At 41.6% G+C, this 18690-nt stretch overlaps 2 protein-coding genes across 2 annotated transcripts in view; both read right to left on the bottom strand.

Annotated features, from left to right (window-relative positions):
- The window catches only part of LOC310870452 (contactin-associated protein-like 2), a 53581-nt gene extending 49371 nt beyond the window's left edge, over nucleotides 1–4210 (bottom strand). The window contains exon 1 of the mRNA XM_083781681.1: nucleotides 3774–4210. Coding sequence (XP_083637807.1) covers nucleotides 3774–3894 — 121 coding nt within the window. The 5' untranslated portion in view covers nucleotides 3895–4210. The remainder of the gene's footprint in view (nucleotides 1–3773) is intronic.
- Nucleotides 4211–7873: 3663 nt separating this feature from the next.
- LOC310870807 (DEP domain-containing protein 1B-like) lies at nucleotides 7874–18435 on the bottom strand. The gene is made up of 11 exons (XM_083782125.1): nucleotides 18312–18435; nucleotides 16978–17243; nucleotides 15995–16136; nucleotides 15511–15638; nucleotides 15166–15296; nucleotides 14810–14857; nucleotides 14358–14498; nucleotides 13363–13529; nucleotides 13057–13233; nucleotides 11180–11371; nucleotides 7874–9467 (listed from the first exon to the last, which is right to left on the bottom strand). Exons 1-11 carry the CDS (start codon nucleotides 18357–18359, stop codon nucleotides 9303–9305), a joined length of 1605 nt encoding a protein of 534 aa, XP_083638251.1. The 5' UTR covers nucleotides 18360–18435; the 3' UTR covers nucleotides 7874–9302.
- Nucleotides 18436–18690: the final 255 nt, after the last annotated feature.

Below are 18690 nucleotides of genomic sequence, written 5' to 3'. Positions count from 1 at the left end.
AGTATTGATGCCAGTGAGTGTGATTGTCAGATAGGTTAAAACATTGGAATTAAGTGATTAAACATATGTTTACGCTGACATGCACACAGACAGAAAATGTTCCAGTGTGAACTCAGACGAAAGTTTGAAAGAGGTATTTATGCTCAGTGAATGTTCAAGTGAAGTGAACTGGTTTGGTTTTGGAAGATAGATATCGTCACTTCTAGTATTAAATATTTGATTGAAGGAGAGCAGGAGTAAACACTCTTGAGTTTGTGGAGATGGCTGTGCTTATGTAGGGAATATGAAACATGGATAATTATGTATGTTTCATTCATGTCTTTCACAAAAAAAGAGTAAAGCAGATTACTTCTCACTCCAACAGCTTCAATACAGAATGTACAGTAGCTTTGAAGAAAAACAAACAAACAAAAACAGCCAGCGGTTTCTTGAAGTAAACGAATGATTGCTGCCATAGGTCGCAGATTACTATGAAAACCTGCAAAACCTGTCTGTCTGTCCGTCCGTCCGTCCATCAGGTCACGCCACCATATATGGCCGTCAGCCCGGTATGCCTCGTGACACGTCACGCCACCATATACAGTATGGTCGACGCTCCATATATGGCCATCTCCATATATGAAGATCACGACACTGACCTCATCAAACCCTGGATAGCCATACATGGAGAAGACTGGATCATCACCTAGATCTGCAAATTTGGATGCGGCCAGCAACTCTACATCTGACCTCAAACCTCTAACCCTTAGATCTCCATATATGGAGCTGACCTGTTCTGACATTCCATATGTTGATCCTTCCCCAACCGTCCTTCCTCTTCGATGTCTCCCTTTTGACTGATACATGTCCATTCAACAGGCCCGTAAATTAAGGCCCAGCCCTATCTGGGGCTGGGCCATCAAACCCTGTACACTCAAGACACTGCCCCCGCTGCCACCCTTAGATCTCCATATATGGAGCTGACCTGTTCTGACATTCCATATGTTGATCTGACCTCATCAAACCCTGTACACTCAAGACACTGCCGCTGCTGCCACCCTTAGATTTCCATATATGGAGCTGACCTGTTCTGACATTCCATAATGTTGATCTGACCTCATCAAACCCTATACACTCAAGACACGCTCCATACTGTATATGGCCAGTACAGAATTCATTCCATATGTTGATCTGACCCCCATGTCAATGTGCCAGCCCAGCAGTCTGCCGTCACCCAGGTGGATGCGTGCACGTGACCTAGGTCGCTTCTCGCCCTCAGGGCGTCTTACTGGTAATAATACTACCACTACTACTACTACTACTAATAATAATAACATAATTTCTCATTTGGCTGCAAAGTACAAAGCGAGTAGAGTGCTACCAGGAGACATGCCCTAATAATAACATTAATAATGGCAATGTTTTCAGTATTAACAATACAGCCAGCATAATAGTATTTATTTCTCCCTGGAAATAAAAATGTCTGGGTTTCCGAGGCTAGCATAATAGTGACTTCCTCCCTCACACTCTCATACACATTGTCTACCTCTCTCCATCTTTCTCTGCCTGGGGCATGTGATTACAATGTTTTGGGGCGGTGTGCAAGAATGAAAAGGCACAGGGCAAAGGGACAATGGGAGATAATAAATTCATCAATTATGATTCTGCCTACATCATCACCGTATGATCAGAGTAGACAGACAGGCTATATGGAGACGAAACTTTGGACGAAAGTAGTGGGGCTTGTTGTCAACGCTATAGGACAAACAAACACACTCTAGCCTAGTGCATTGCTTAATGTATTTGTGAGTCTTGACCCTTCAATTTCAGTAAAACTCTGAACAGAATTATATCATTCAAATTTCTATGTAATCTCGAATGGAAACAAGCCATATCGGCTTTATTGGGGTTTAAATCCTCTTAGTAGACCTTGTATTGAACTGTATACTTTTTTCAAACTGAAAATCAATCAATCAATCAGCCAAGTCTGATTGTTAATTCCTTGTGTCAATTATATTCATAAATCACCTGTCAATCAAAGGTTTTTATACTGCCCCACGCAAACTGTGTCTCGTTTGGTTCACGTGGCATCGGCAGCTTATTTTCACTGATGAGTTTCACTGGCGTAACGTGTGCAGAGCAATATGCTATCCCTCCTAGTTCCGCTCCCCACTGTCTACCCTGTATGAAGTCTGCTGCAGTGAGAGAGATCACCCTCCCATGCCGACCTCCAACCTGCAAACATCGGCTCCACTGCGTGTGATGGGCAGGAACTTGACCCCAGGCAGGCACCACCCGGATGCAACTAATTTGTTTTCAAAGCTGGATTCTGAAACAGACAGGATTCACTGCTATAGGCACTGGCTTTTGCAGCTATCTAAAATATAGCCAGGAGCCAGGCAGTGCCTTGAACTCTATCAAAACATGCAGGCAGCTAAATAGGGGTAATGTGATCCTGTCTCTTAGTTCTACCTCCTAAGGCATGTAGCATGGCCTTCATGTGTCTTATAAGAGAACTAAGAGATGATCTGTCCGGAGAACTTTCACATCGGCCAGGCAGTCATGTAGTGAGGCCAACAACCAGTAGCCTCTACTGGTGTGGTCAGCATAAAAGTGAAATGCTATGTCAGCATCTGTGGAAGTGGAAGATCACCTACTTAAGAGAAAGGTCCTGAAATTGAGCCTTGTGGCACCCTATGCCCTACTTGACCGCAGACAGCAGACTGATCTGAGGGGAGATATCTAAACCTTTTATTTATCAGTCACAAAGTAAACCAATGTTGTGATCAATGGTATATACAAAGTGCAAACATTTAATTTGTTAGTGCACATGCATACATGTACATGCCATTTGGGACCATGCAAAGTGCTATATGTTGCTAATGGAAACCAGTTTGAACTCTTCCTCGTAGCCTGGCTGGTATATACTGTATAGGCTACACTGCTGCTATACAGTACACATTCATCGTAACCTGTATTTCAACTCGGAGTACAGTTGAGGGGCAGGCCCTCATTTTCAATGTAGCCGAGATACAATACAATAAATAATTCACTGGCTTCATTTTCCATGTGGAGTAGACCTATGCACAAAAAGGAATAAATGCCATTTGTTATCTGTTCTCTGTTTGTTTGTTTTCATGTGCTATATGGTTTGTAGGGTTTAGCATGTCGTTATCCAACAACACCAATGGTACACCACAGTAAGCAAGCTATCAAATTCTGTGACTCCACATCAAGAAGGCTGAGAGGATAACTTCAATGTGGTTGGTGTTTGTTTTCCCCACATTGTCTCGTCACTTTTATTCAAATAGAATTTGTTGAAGAATAGTGATGTTTTCCGTGTGTGGATCAGAGTAAAAATGAAAGATTGAAAAAGGAATTTGCATTGCCTAAAGCAGGCTGCAATTCTATTCTGTTAATCAGAACCTATGCCATTTAACAACTTTCAATCAGTTTACAATACATGCATCATGCATCATGCATGCATGTCATTAATGGAACAAATGCATTTTTCATAGAACTAACAGAATGCAAAACAAGGGGTTGAGGTATAGGGACGTCTGGAATCACAGAATTGATTTGACAGGTCACCAATTTCTGTGTAACACTAGTAATTTTGTTATGATCCATTAGCGCAGCCACTACCGGTCAATATGATATGATATCCCGCTGACGCACAGAAAGCCTGATCTGCGTTGGCCACGCACCAACATAAAGCACCCAAGTAAGCGACCCAGTACCGTGTGTGTGTGTGTGTGTGTGTGTGTGTGTGTGTGTGTGTGTAGCCTACTTACGGGATGCTGAGGAGGAGGATGCAGGGATGCTCCATGCCAGGAGAACCCAGACCCACGCCGCTCCGAGACGCTGCATCTTCATCTGGTACATCTCAAAACACAAACACAACAACAAGCCCATGCAGCCCGCGTTGATATAAAATGCCCAATATGGTCCCCGTTAACAAAAATGCGTCATTGCCGCCCGGCCGGTGCGCCTTGTTATATTCTTCCTATCCGGTAAAAAGACAATCCAGCGAGCCGAGCACACACACACGCTGCTTTGGTTTATGATGAGCAACACAAAGTGCCTCTACCTCCACTTCCCCCAAAGGAAGCAATGGCTCGCCTCTCAGCCTGCCTCTTTGTGGCTGACTAAGGCACTGTTACCTTCCCTTCCGGCACACCATCAGCACTAAGGCGTCTAGAGATCCACGGAAATGCAAAGATCCCCTAAATAAAACATGGCTATTCCCCGCGTTGGACCTGCAGCACATGCATCCGCATCGGTAGATGATGCACCCGAGTCTGATTATTATCTGGAGGAGGGAGGAGGACAGTGGAGCCGAGATCGGCTTTCCTCAAGGGGAGGAGAGAGAGAGAGAGAGAGAGAGAGAGAGAGAGGGAGAGAGAGAGGGAGAGAGCTGTCCAGGTGCTGAATCGCTGCTTGCTCGGTCTAGCCTAGCCGCACCCCTTTGTTTTGGTACGGTCCGCGTCGGTGAGATGAAGGCTGTGAGAAGAATGCACGCGCGCTTGCAGTGTGTGTGTGTGTGTGTGTGTGTGTGTGTGTGTGTGTGTGTGTGAGTGAGTGAGTGAGTGAGTGCGAGAAAGAGGGAACAATAGCGCATGTGTCCCCTCTCAATAATATACCAGAGTTGAAGATAATTAAATATAAATACAAGTAAAAAGTTACAATTACACAGAATACACGAAACACGATTTATTTATTTATTTCTTTATTTAATTTTCAGACCAACAAACAGGATGGGATGAAAGACACAGGGTGGTGGCCATGAGTCTATATTTCCTATACCAGAAGGTGGATATGAATCCATTTAAAAGGACTTTATTGTTGCAGGGGTTTTCTTTTTACATACGAGGCGGGACTATACAAAAATAAGTGACATATACTACCTTTGTCATAACCAGCTTCACAAAACATAATCATATATGATATAAATGTTCATGGTTTTTATGTTTTGGTATAATCTATAGCCTAACAACAAACAGCAAAAAGCTATTATACAAACTTTAAAAAGTATATATCTTTTGTTTGTTGAAGTACAACAAGACACTATAGATTATGGGTCGCATGCTCCGCTAATAGAGTTGGTAGCTAGGGCTTCTTGCAATAGGTCAACACCTATGTTGCTGAAACTGGGACAGCTATTTCTTTCTGGGCATGCTGGGTTATTTTTTTATTTATATATTTTTCCTGCATCAGCACATATTCCACTTCCAATTAGATTTTATTCAAACATGAACCTGGATAATTTGCAGGCTTCCGTAGCCCTGAGGTGCCAGGGGTTTTGGAAATCAAAGAGAACCAGAATTTTGTTTTTAATTGTATCTTATTTTTAAAGTTATTTTTTTTTGCAGAGGGAGGAGGGAGGAAGGAACTCTGGTCCTCCACTCACAAAGTGCATAATGGTCTCATCACTAGGCTGAGCCCCCAGCCACTCTGATTTGACACTCTTTGGAAAAGTAGTACACTTAGAGAAATACTCACTAATTAATTCGAGGGGCGAATTCCAAGGTTAATTTAATTGTGAGTGTAAAAATGGTCATGGAAAATTAACACAGAGGATGTTTCTGTGAGTACAACTTAAAAGTTGCAGCCTATCTAACCCAGGCCTGTCGAACTCAACTTGGGGTGAGGGCCACATTGGTCAAAAGGTCACTTGATGTGGGCCACAACCAGTTGCGGACGCACGCTCACGCTGTCTCAGTCACTGCTATATGTACTATATGCTACGTATGTGTAGTCCGGCAGCCGACAGGCTTCTTTTGTTTAAAGTGGGAAATTTGGTATATACTGTAGTATATTTTATTGGCCTAAAATATTGTCTATATACATACATTCATGAATCCACTTGCTGACCGGTTGTTAGTATTGGGCAATTTATTTTATAGGGGTTTCTTGTGACCCCAAGGAGTGTATTTTGTGCAAAACTAATGCTTGGAATGGATTCAGAATCATGAAAACCCCCTAGTGTCAGTAGTTTGACATGTCACATGCTACTTAAAGCATAAGGAAATCTTGACATTTTTGCCTGCTGTTAATGGTAGGGTCACAAGAAACCCCTATTAATAATTGCCCAATACTAACAGCTGGCGGTCAGCAAGTGGATTCATGAATATATTCATATAGACAATATGTTAGGCCAATAAAAAAGACTATATACCAAATTTCCCACCTGTCCACCTCGACTGCCGGACTATTGTGTGTATAATTATGTCAATTACAATTTAGTAGCAAAAGACAAGACCACCAAAGAGCTCTAAAATGCCCCAGTTTTCATAACTATGAATTATTTAAGTCAATTTCCTCACTACATGTAGGGTTGTGAGTTCAAATTGCAATGGGAACAACCAAATTATTATTATTATCTTATTTGTCATATTCTTATAAATAATAGATATATTTTATTTTTCATTGCCACCTTCTTGCTATAGGCTATTTAGTGTTAATGATTCGTTTTCTGTAATGCAGTAAAAAACAAAGATGTAAAAACAAATGAGTTTTTTCAGATTAGGGGCTCATTCTAAAATAATATTTCTACCTACTCAGGAAGACACCATAGCTGCTCCCGCAAGCTGGCCCAGTTGGATTTATATAGAAACACTGCCCCCTAGTGGAAAACATAAAACATCGCCACCAAACATCTGCAGTTACATTCATTCATTTGCTACCTTCTCAGTAACCTGACGCTGCCAGATGAGGGCGGTATTGGGTAACCATGTTCCCCAACACAGCACTCATCTGGGATCTCTCAGGGATATGGAGTCAGAACAGTCTCAAAAGATTCACAGTAAATAACACAGATTTGTAACTCACAAGTTCAGATTTGCAACTCACGTGAGTGAATTTGTGTTTCACATTTGTGTTTTGTATCCACAAGTTCAGATTTGTGTTTTGTATCCGTGTTTCACATCTGTGTTTTGTATTTGCGTTTTGTATCTGTAATTTGCATCTGTGTTTTGTATCCATGTTTCACATCTGTGTTTGAAACACAAATACAAAACACAGATGTGAAACACGGATACAAAACACAGATGCAGATTACAGATACAAAACGCAAATACAAAACACATATGCGAAACACGGATACAAAACACAAATCTGAACTTGTGGATACAAAAGACAAATGTGAACCTGTGAGTTCACTCACGTGAGTTGCAAATCTGAATTTGTGAGTTACAAATCTGTGAGACCTGGAAGTTGAGCTGACAATAATCCGTTCCCGACCAAACCAATCAGCGTGAGCTAAGGGCGGGATATGTGCGAAACCGGATGTGAAGCTATATAGACACGTCAATATGATTGGTTGTGTTTGCACGCCCACACGGTGATAGACAGACGGTCCCATCCAATCATCTACCAAGTATCTTGAAAAAAAGGAACTGCCCCGTCATCGAATTTGCTTCCGCGATCCCAGATCCCAATAAGCTGTGAAACAAATTTGTGTAGCAAGCTTCTTGGATCTGGCAGCGTCAGGTTACCTTCTCAGTGCTCACACATTCCAAGTCACTCTGGATATATTGTTTTTAAATACCTACATTATGATGTGCTGAATTATGACTTTAGAAATAAATACTTTAACACAAGATTTCATTATAGATCATGTGTTTATTCCAGCATAGAGATATGAGCACCCTCTCAACAGTCAGTAACAGTTACTCCAGCATTATTCCATATAGGTTCCACTGTTCAAATATATGTAGTTTTATAATCTGTATACTCATAAACCAGGAACAAGATTCAGACAAATACAAATACAAATAAAATGAAGTACAGACAGAAACAGAAAAATTACAACGTAAATCAGAAAGAAAAGAAAAAGATAGACCATGTTTGAGAATATTTCATATATACATATAAAACAAGCCACGTGTAAACACATCAATCCAGTTAATTGACATCAGGTGATTCATTGATAATGAAATGTATCATTGCATTAAAATAAACATACAGAATGAACTGCAGGGAAAGCCACATATTAAGACAAAGCTATTGTTATTGTACCTCTTAAGATAAGACAATTTAGTAATCCATTCAAAATGTAGTGCTACAATGTCAACCTAAATTAATATAATGCCCAAACAGTACATGTAGTACGGTAGTACCATGATGGGTAGATCTGTAGACCTATGTACCAATGTTACATGTTAAAATAAAATAAGGAAATCTGTGAATCCAATTGAAATGCATTTGCATTGAAATTAGCAAGAGAATGTATGTATCTTTTCAGTAAAGATCATGTGAAATGCATTTTATATTTAGGGTACACACTAAAATCAATCCAGTTAAAATGCTTTTGCTTTGAAATAAGCAAATTACAATTCCTTTGAATAAATCTCTTCAGTAATAACTAAATCTACCCGTATTTCAATGAACATCATTGAACAGTGTTATTTGTTATCAAGAGCTGCACTTATCCACGATTCGCTATAGAATATTCAAGTCTACAAGACAGTTATAAAGTCCCTTTAGGATTTCTTAAACTCATTTCATAGATAAACAGCATTTGTTCAACAGCAATTAAGATTAACAGTATTATTAAGCAGTTGTTCTTATACAGTCAGTGACCAAGATGTGTCCACAGTATTACGACTCACATATTCCACCATGTCGTATGTCTCCACTCTCCAGAGACAATGATGCATTCACATCACATCACTCATGTCTTGAACACTATTTAGGGACCACAGTGTTTCAATGTACCTGACATTGTCATTGGACAAAAGTACATTAAATGTACTAATAACGGCATGACTTCCCTATAGATCTCTGACATCAACGCCTTACTCAAATAGGGATCCACAACATAACACAAAAAATAAAATCCTGAAACATACTGGCCTGTTATAAAATCGATCAAGTGGTATGTGAGATTATCTGTGGGGACACAAACGTGTTACTTTCATCTTGGTGTTCAGATAGATTCAATGGCCCTCATTTATGAAACCCTAAGCTTCAAGCACTAGCTTTCAGCTGTTCACAGCTGAAAGAATTTGCGCAATTGTTTATAATTTTTTGTATGATTAATGAGACTTAATAATGAGTGATAATGAGGATGATGCAACTGTAAGGCTACATCAGGTTACACCAGGCTACATCATGGGTTGTTGAAATGTGTGTACATTGTCTCTGAAATGTCGATGTTACGATAATTTTAATTACATCATAATTGATCCTACACAAGTTTGATCAATGAGGGCAAATATCTTCCAGTTGTTGCTCTAAGCAAACAAGCTGTATCTGCCAGCATTCCCACGTGACGATACCAAATGCAGTATATGATCCAAGTAGCCAGAGGGGTTGAAGTGTCAAGCCCTGAAACTCCAACTCCTCTGGAAGGTTTGTAAGGGTTTCTTGAGGGTGAGGAACATGAGTTGTGGTTTGAGTCGTGGAGGTTTGTCAGGCAGGACAGCCGCTTCACTCTCAGCAGTAGGAAATCGCTTCTGGTAGATGTCTGGATAGGACCTCTGGAACTACAGAAAATGGTGTATGTACAGTTCAATTATATACCAATATCACAATATTAAATAATGCATAGAGAAAAAAGGGGAACGAACCAGGTGCTCAATGGAGAATAGATAGCAAAATGTGATAATGATAAAAAAGGTGCTCACACGGATCAAAAACGGGACCCAGACATAGATAAAAAATCACACACGTGTGAACTGAGTGGTGCAATTCCCCCCCCCCCCCCTCTCTCTCTCTCTCTCTCTATCTCTCTCTCTCATTAGAGTCACTACCTCTCTCACTCTCTCTCATTAGAGTCACTACCCCTATCACTGTTTCTGGCGCCCCCTACTGCTATTTTTAAGTCACATACTCATGCTCACACACACACACAGACACACAGACACACAAACACGTACGAGGACATTGCAAGCTGGTTGTAGGAGTGGTTGCACCACTCAAAAAGAGAAGGATCCGGGCACACAAAGTAAAAAAAAATGAGGAACGCCTTTATTAAATTAAAAACAACATGTTTCGACCTAACAGGTCTTCATCAGGGCAAGAATGAAGTTCAACACCAAACATACTCATTATATAGCAACAGGAAACAGCTTTGCAATGAGATAATTAGCAGTGTCAGACACTTGAACATACCTAATGGTTTGTTTGTCTTAATTAGTTGTTACCTCTGTTACCCCCATGTAAAGAGTCTTTGGGTACTCAGAAAAGCGCTATATAAGTTTGAGATATTATTATTATTAAGCCAGGTCTGATACCTTCCACCTGTTAAAAAGCAGACCTGGCTTAACAAACCATTAGGTACAGTATGTTCAAGTGCATGTGTTGCCCCCACTGCTCCAGTGTCTCACAGACTAAATCATTTATAGATTTCAACACAGAAAACCTATAAGATTATCAATTGCAATACTACTCGTGTCATATATCGTTTGACATGTACCTGTCCTAACATATTTTATATAGGCAGGACAAAGCGCCGCCTCAGGAATAGATTGGCTGAACACAAATATGCTATTCGCATTAATAATATAAATTATCCTATTGCTAGACACTTCAGCCAATGCCATAACAGCAATGACACACTCTTGATAATTACAGGTATAGAACACATCAAACCTTTTCCAATAAGTGTTCTTTTCCTTCTGTTGAATATTTGGTGCTTAGCTTTTGCTTGTGTAATCCTCTGGCTGTCACACACAGGTGTCAGCTGTTGATTGAGTGCCTAATGGGACACTAATTATCTCATTGCGAAACTGAGTTTCCTGTTGCTATATAATGAGTATGTTTGGTGTTGTCCTTCATTCTTGCCCTGATGAAGACCTGTTAGGTCGTTAAAGGCGTCCCTCATTTTTTAACGTTGTGTGCCTGGATCCTTTGCTTTTCTCTCTCTCTTTTTATTAAATAATGCATTTTCCACTTCCAAAGAGATCGTAATGTTGCCTAAATGCTGTTCTTAAACAGATTCTGTCTTTCCCCGTCCCTCTTAGGTGACTCTGCAACCTCCGCCTTTCTCTCTATCAACTCGTGGTTTAAATCTTCTCTATCCTTTGTCGTTGAGGCTTTCTGAACCCCTGTGAGCTGAAGGAACAAAGCAGCTAAAAGGAAGTGTCACAAAATAATCTCAACCAATGCACTCTCACTTTCAGACAACAGTTGTACAGTAACTTGAGCAAAAATCAGCTTGAGCCTCGTCCTTGGCAGAGAGCTCTTTTTGACATACCTGTTTGAGCCTCTTCCTCTTGTCCTTGGCAGAGAGCTCTTTGTCAGCAATCAGACCCTCCAGAAGTTCCTGCAGAGGCCCCTGCGTGGCCAGGCCCCTCTGCTTCTCAAACTCTGCCCTGCTGATCTGCTCACAGAAGGCTGGAGACGGCGTGGATGGGTCTGCATCGGCACCGGAACCCGAGTACTTGATCTGATGGTGATGGAGACAAATTGTTTGATGCTTTAAGGCCCCGGCCAAACTACTCTGGATCTTTTGCAAAACGGATATTTCCGTCCTCCGTTTTAGGAAAAATCCCTGCCCATACGACAGAGATATCCAGTCCACACACAAACGCATTGAACACAGGATAAAATCACTGCAGTAGCAGGTTTCAATTGTAGGCTATATTATATTTGATTTTATATTTACACTTATGAGGTGCCAATCATATTTTTTAATGAAGGAATAAGTACCACATTTTAAAAGCCACCTAAATTGTGAGTGGAAGTGGAACATGTTTCTTTCATTGTCTGTCAGCATGTCTGACATTGTCTGTCAGCAAAATCTCCAAACCGACTCTCGACTTTTCTCTCCATATAATAAAAAAATGATAGACACTTTACCATTGCTCTGGCGACTTGGCAAGTCCTGCACAGAAAATAATAGCCGAGTCAGACCGCCACAACCAGTTGTGAGCTTGTAGAGTGCCTATATTTTCCAGGTGTATAATAAATGTCACGTTATAATGTAGGCTAATAAAAGTTCACGCGTGCACATTGTCGGCATGCAGGCACAGTGACAGCGGAATGCAGTCAAGGGTGCGCCCTTTATTACCAAAACAGGAGAGAGATGTGCCAAATGCGCACGGCGACCCACTGTATACTTTCTTCTCACCAACCACGCTATTTGATGCGATTCCATTCACACCTCTTTCTCTGCACCCTCTCTCTCTCTCTCCTCGCATGACCATGACCATGAAATGGAGAGCAAAATACAGCACGATATAGTTTCACATGCGGCTATGCACACACCACGCGTAGACTTGTTGGTGTAGGCTACTGCGCAATGGCATTTGGCCTGGGTCCTTATTGGTAGGTTAATATCCACAGTTTATCTGTAGCGGTCCGCAATTAACCTATTGTTCAAGCTTTGCACACGGCACCAATACAAATGAAATCACCAGTCTGCACTGGACTAGTAGGCTGATATATTTATTATTGGATGCAGCAGAGCAGAGCAGAGCCTTTGCTCGCTGCAGTTGATGCAACATATGATACGTTTTAAAGTTGTTAACAGTGATATATAAACATGAACAATCGGAATGATATCCATGTCATTTCCATGCACAAGCTTCATTTCTCACCTAATTATAGTAAAAATGATATGCGCTAATAAGCGGTGACATCATCATTTCTCAAAAGCTCCGTTTCGCATGACTACATAGCTCCACTGATCCGGATATTTTCGAAAATCTTCACTTATTTATCAGTTTCCAAAAACCTCCGTTTGAGTGTCCGAAAACGCCGTTTGCGTGAAACGCAAACGGCCCAAACGCACAAAATAATGTGCGTTTAGCAAAAGATCCATATACGTGTGGCCTGGGCCTGAAGCTCAAGAGCAGAACTTTCAATGCCTCTACTGACTCCGCTAGTTGTGTCAAAATAGGCCAGATTTCCTCTTTCGCCCCGAGTGCCCTCACCTGTGACTACTGCAGCCAAAGCTAGACAATCCTAACACACAGTTACTACTGGTCATCTTGTGGTGGATAATCCACTATAGTGGGAACAATGGGTATGCATTTCACAAGGTCTGTGGTTGGCTTTGGAATTAAAAGGTACTCCCAGACTTCTGCACATAGTTGGGGAACGACGAACGACTGATAGGTGTGTGCTGACCTGTACCCGTCGGAGATGGGAGAGGTGATCCTCTACGTGGCGGTGGAGGTTGGACGGCACCTGGAGAACGATATGGTGTTGTTCCAACATGAAGCTCACCAGCTGGGTGGCCAGGAGGTCATCTAGGTCCACCTCCTCAGCAGAGCCCAGGATGCAACGAGAGAATGTCTGCACCATCTGAAAAGAGACGGGCCATAAAGAACTGACTATCTATCTACCTGACTATCTATTCAAGGTCAAGATACCTTACATTTGATGGACAACAATGGACATATGATGTAGCCGGTGGAAGAAAAGTGTATGTACCAGTGTACGGGTAGCAATAGTGTCGTTAAGTGGAGGCAGAGCCGGGTTCTCGCACACGCGGGCCATGAGACGCAGTAGAAGCTGTAAGCGTCTTCTGTTAGCTGGTGGCAGTAGGAGGCAGCTGACCTGGAGAGCTTCAACGGCTACCTCCTGCTGTGGGAGCAGGCCTGGGGAGAAGAGAGAGATGATGATTGAAGTATACATACTGTACTAGGACTGCTTGTTGTCTAGAGCAGTGGTTTTCAACCTTTTTCATATCAAGGCCCATTATTAATTCGGCATTTGAGCCACGGACCACCATTTGGTGACATTTAGCCTTGCAGACCAGTCAGTTGGCTAAATGCAGATGTTTAACAATAATTTTACTCTTGAGAGCGTAAAATGAAACCAAATGGACCCGTAAGCTCTATAAGGGTCCATTTGGTATTTAGCTGGGGCCCACCTGGAACCCCCTCAAGGACCACTGGTTGAAAACCATAGGTCTAGAGAAAAACAAAGCTAAATTAAATATATTATTCATTACGCTCTTGAGCTTGTACATAACAAATTGCAGCCACTGGCAATGGGCCTTTCAATTCAAAACCACAATATTTGCTGCTAGAACCTCAAGTGGTTTGGTGTGACCAGCCTTCTCGATTAAGGGACTTTCTTGTCCTGAATGTACGCTCTCAAGCAGCTCTTACTCCCAGCCTCTGTTTATGTTTATTAAAGGATCCCCATTAGAGACACATGAATGAGCCTCTACTCTTCCTGGGGTCCTGTGTATCACCTCCCCTAATCAAAATGGTTATGGTTATGTTTAGGTTAGGGATTCATTAATGTGAGGGCTAGGGCCATGGCTGGCATTAGGGTGTGCAATCATACAGAGTGCGTGTCAACAGTTCAATGACAGCATACAGTAGACTTTTGCATTTTATTTTATACAAGGACCATTTAACTAACAAGATTCTTAGATTAAATGCAATAAATTGTTTGTACAGTCTAGGCTGACTTACTGAGAATGTTGACATACACATCATACAGATGGAATGTCAGTAGTGGTTCCTTGAGTCTCTGAAAGTAATCTGCAACCGTCCTCAGGACGTCCCTCTCAAATCCTGGGTACATGGGTTGCTTGCTTTCACTGCCATTAGGCCCTGACAATGAAGATGAATAAATGTTTTACTGCAGTGCTAACATAATGCTGAAGAAAAGACAGATCTTAACCACATGAACCTAGTGTTCCTATTCTGGATATGTCATGAGTGAACTTTTGGCGAAAAGAGACTTAGCATTTGGTGAAAATAGTGGATCTACAAGGAGGGAAAAGGACGGGGCCAAGTACCGGTTAAAGGGCTTAAGCTGTACTATATTCAGTGAATATAGTACTGTACATGCACGCACATAGACAAATAGATACAGCATCTTAGAATTTCAAGGTTGATTAGTACAATTAAACAATACTCACAGTTAGCGAGGCATTTCATGGCTGATAACACCCAATAGGGCATGTCCTCTGTGCAGTAAGCAAAAGGGGAGACAGGTTAGGGAAAAACAAAAACATATCATCATAATGAGGGCTGAGCAAAAATGGAAATATCTGTATCTGTTCACTAATGAAAAATATTATTTGCATATTATATTTTTGGATTGACAAAGGTTCTCAGACGTTTTAATTTCAAAGACCCCAGTGTACAAATTTAACCAAATGGAGTTGGACCCTTATTTTGTCAATTTCCATGACATGCAAAATGACATGAAAACATTATAGGTTTTCCAGGATGTGTGAGATAAGGTTTAAATTGGCTGAAGAACATAATATACCTGCTTTGTTCTTTAACATGACAATTCCACTCTTGTTAACACCGAACACATTTTGAACAAGGTGCTGTGCATTCACATATTTTGGGTCCAGTACTCCGTTCATCGTCTTCAGTTCCAGGACTCTCTGTAAACTAACGAAAACAAAAATCAGGAATTTAGTTGATGCTCTTGTGCAAGAGCCCCAAGTGGTACCATAAACTAAGCTTCAGTTCTTCTTAGATCAGCAACATTACAATGACATAATTGTTCCTTCAATGACTGAAAATACTGTAAGTAAAAACTAAATAAAACAAATCTGGTTACCTTTTAAAAATAAATGAAGACAGGTGCCAGGAAGGTACTTACTGTGCAATCGTCATGGTCTTCCAAATATGGTCCACTTCCTTGGGGGTAATCTCCTTTCTGCGGACAAGCTTGCACTCCTGCACCTCCCCAATAGCTATGCTGTGCCTCTTATTCCATGACTCTGGGTTCTGAAACAGAGTTAAGTGTATATAGATTCCTCTCTAGTGTCATCAGATATAAATCTGCTTTTGAACCTATGTTTCACCTCTTGTATTTTGGCAAAGCGTCTAACAAGTATGTTCTACCTAGCCAACACACCAGATATACCGAATTTCCCAAACTTGTAGAAGTCCCTTGTTGTCCAACATACTATCAAAACAAGGTCCAGAGCCGTACTGTTACTTAAGTCAGCATAATTCTTCATAGTAATATCAAATAGTAATAGCTATTACTAGCATGGTCATCTCTCCGTCGTACCAGTGCTATTGTCATATCTCTGTCATATAGCAGCGTTATTGCTAGCATGCTCGTCTAACAGTCATACCAGTGCTAGTGGCCTCATGGGGACAAAGTTCTCCTGCAGTGGCAGCTCCTCGTAGTCATCCCAGCGGATCAGTCTGGGCAGGTCCCCTTCTGTCAGTGGGGGTCTCTGGGGAACAGGCTTCAGAGGTGAAGTGGCTGGGAACCTGGATACACAGTAAACAGAGCATGATGACAGCACCCTATGTACCCAATGATTTTAAGCTGACTTTGAAGAATACTGGGTATGCTTTTTTTCCCCACACTTTTGGTTCCATCAAGGTATAAGTTTGTCAAAATGTGATCAAGTAAAGAGTTTACAGCTACCACTTTAACTAGGAGGCCAAAGCGGGTGGAGCACTAGGCAAGACAGCAGGGTTCCCCTTCCCTCTCCTCCCTTTCTTTATCTTTTCTTTTACCATTTTACTTTGACCTTTTGTCTTTCTTTCTTTTCTTTTTGAGGGGCGATAGGCCCTCCTATGTCTAGCTTTTAGTGTATGTGCAAACCATAGATGCAAACACAAACTTTGTCCTAACACAAACATTAAATTCCATTGACAATGAATGGACCATTTTGAGTGTTCGTGTAAACACAAACATTGCGTAACACAAACATTGAAGACAAAGGTGAGGATGCAAAAAAGGCCCTTTTTAGAAAACAGGAACAGCAGTGGTGTTTTTAATCAGACTGCCAGTGAGTTGTAATTGGAAACTCTCAGAAGTCAGAACAGTTGGTGACACTCATGTTCAAACCTGTTGATCAATCATTGTAATTACTGTAAGACCTGAATCGACATTGCTTTTCCTGTGCAGCGCAGGACGGTATTGTTTTCTTGCATAGTGCAGGACAGGTTTTACTTCTGCTCTGTATTGTTGATGCTTCTTCTTTTTGCCATGTATAGCTGTACTGTCCTTTACCTGTAACCTTAACTGTGTATCCATCCATCCGTCCGTCCGTCTGTCTGTCTGTCTGTCTGTCTGTCTGTCTGTCTGTCTATCTATCATTACCTGTACAGCTGACCATTGTCTTCAAAGTCCTCTTTCCCATGGCGTCCCTTGATGTCCTCGATGACATGGTTCTTCAGGAACTTTCTGAGCAGCTGCAGTGTCTGGTAGCGGGTCACGTTGGGTCCAAAGTACTGGTTCTGCCTCAGCAACAGATGGAGACAATCCACTGCCTCGGATCCGGTGAAGCTATGCTCGTAGCTGCGGAAGTGCAACCAGTGTCTTCTGACCGGCATGCTTTCCCGAAACCCTTTGATGGTTTCATTCCACTGCAGAGTGAATAAAGCGGCACGCACATCCAAAGGCCAGGTGATGGGCATAGAGAGAACAACAAAGTTAAAAGGCCAGGTGATGGGCAAAGAGAACAACAAAGTCTGCAGTGCACTGCAGACTTTAGACTTTACCAAAGGTATTTTATTACCACCACGGTTGTTGTTTCTTCTCAAAACATCAACCTTGGCCTTGGTGGTAATAAAATAACCTTCTGAGCATGGATCCAGTGTGCATACTTTGTTGTTCTATTCACTGTAGGACTTATGGGAGATGGAGATGGGAAAAACAGATGTCCTGAAAGCAGCTCACCAAACCAACTAGTTTTTCTGTGGAATTCTGAATCCATAGGAGTTACAAAACAATATATTCTATAGGGTGATGTTTATTAATGCTTTTAATGTACATGAGAACCCGGAGAAGTACAACACTCAGGTCGGGGGTAGGATAGTTCTGCCAAAGAGCGCAGAGATCAGACAATAGTTTACTAGCTGCTTCAAGAACAAGCTGAACCATTAAGACATGCAGGCTGTAACCAAAACAATAGCTAACAGGCCTAGTGGAGACATCTAGGCTCTTGCAAGCTACCAAATATCATAATGTACCGGTATTATATAAGTAGGCTACTATAATATAAGCGATGGAAAATGGAAAGGTTAGATAAGCAACCATAACAAGAATATAGACTAGTATTAACTATACTGCACCCCCAAGAATATTTAAAAAGAGGAAAATTAGGTAGGCCTACATTATGGTCGAAGACTCTTTGTTATTCAGGAATAACAGCCTAATTTCTAGTGTATGAGAGAGAGTTTAAACTGGGTGTAATTACACTGTAATAACGTTGGTTTAGACTAGATTCTCAATACTAATTAACATTTCCCGTTCCTTCCTGCAGATAACTCTTTAGCGAAACATAATTATTTATTTGAGCATAGACTATAGGCCGGCTACAACACGCTACAAACTTACCCTTTCTTTATATTTCGTAATCATCTTGTAATAACACACTCGCTCGGTCGGTCGGACGGACGCACGCACGCACGCACGAGAGACGAGAATCTTACCAGCTTTGTTGCTCTGTATGGTCCCGGTCCAACTTTTCTCCCGTCCATTTTCGTCTAAAGAAGCATGTATGAAATCATAAATGTGAACGAAATGTCTAAACCTGGTCAGGACCGAGAACAACACACTTATCCGTTCATGTTGAAGTTCGTTTGCATAGTGATCGCCAGGACACACAGGTCTCCACGGCAACAACACGGACGCCTCGGCTAATTTATAACAATAAACTTTGAATTCCAGCAGTACGAAGGAGGAGCGCCGTGATTGGACAGAGGACGGACTGATCCCCACGCCGGCGACGTGAGTGCAGCGTCACCAAAGCGTCACTCAAGCCACCCACTTCTTGCATGTTGCACTGAAATAGGTGACCTATGTTTTTTT

This window comes from Protomyctophum parallelum (genome assembly GCF_964188405.1).
Source record: "Protomyctophum parallelum genome assembly, chromosome: 14".
NCBI lineage: Eukaryota > Metazoa > Chordata > Actinopteri > Myctophiformes > Myctophidae > Protomyctophum > Protomyctophum parallelum.
This window is presented reverse-complemented; position numbering and strand designations above follow the sequence as displayed.

Excerpts from the sequence above, each read along its gene's own strand:
- LOC310870807 (XM_083782125.1), bottom strand. The coding sequence starts at position 18,359 with ATGGACGGGAGAAAAGTTGGACCGGGACCATACAGAGCAACAAAGCTG. Across the intron at positions 15,297-15,510 it reads AAGACCATGACGATTGCACA|TTTACAGAGAGTCCTGGAAC; the intron begins GTAAGTACCTTC and ends TGTTTTCGTTAG. Across the intron at positions 13,530-14,357 it reads TGTGTATGTCAACATTCTCA|GCCTGCTCCCACAGCAGGAG; the intron begins GTAAGTCAGCCT and ends TCTTCTCCCCAG.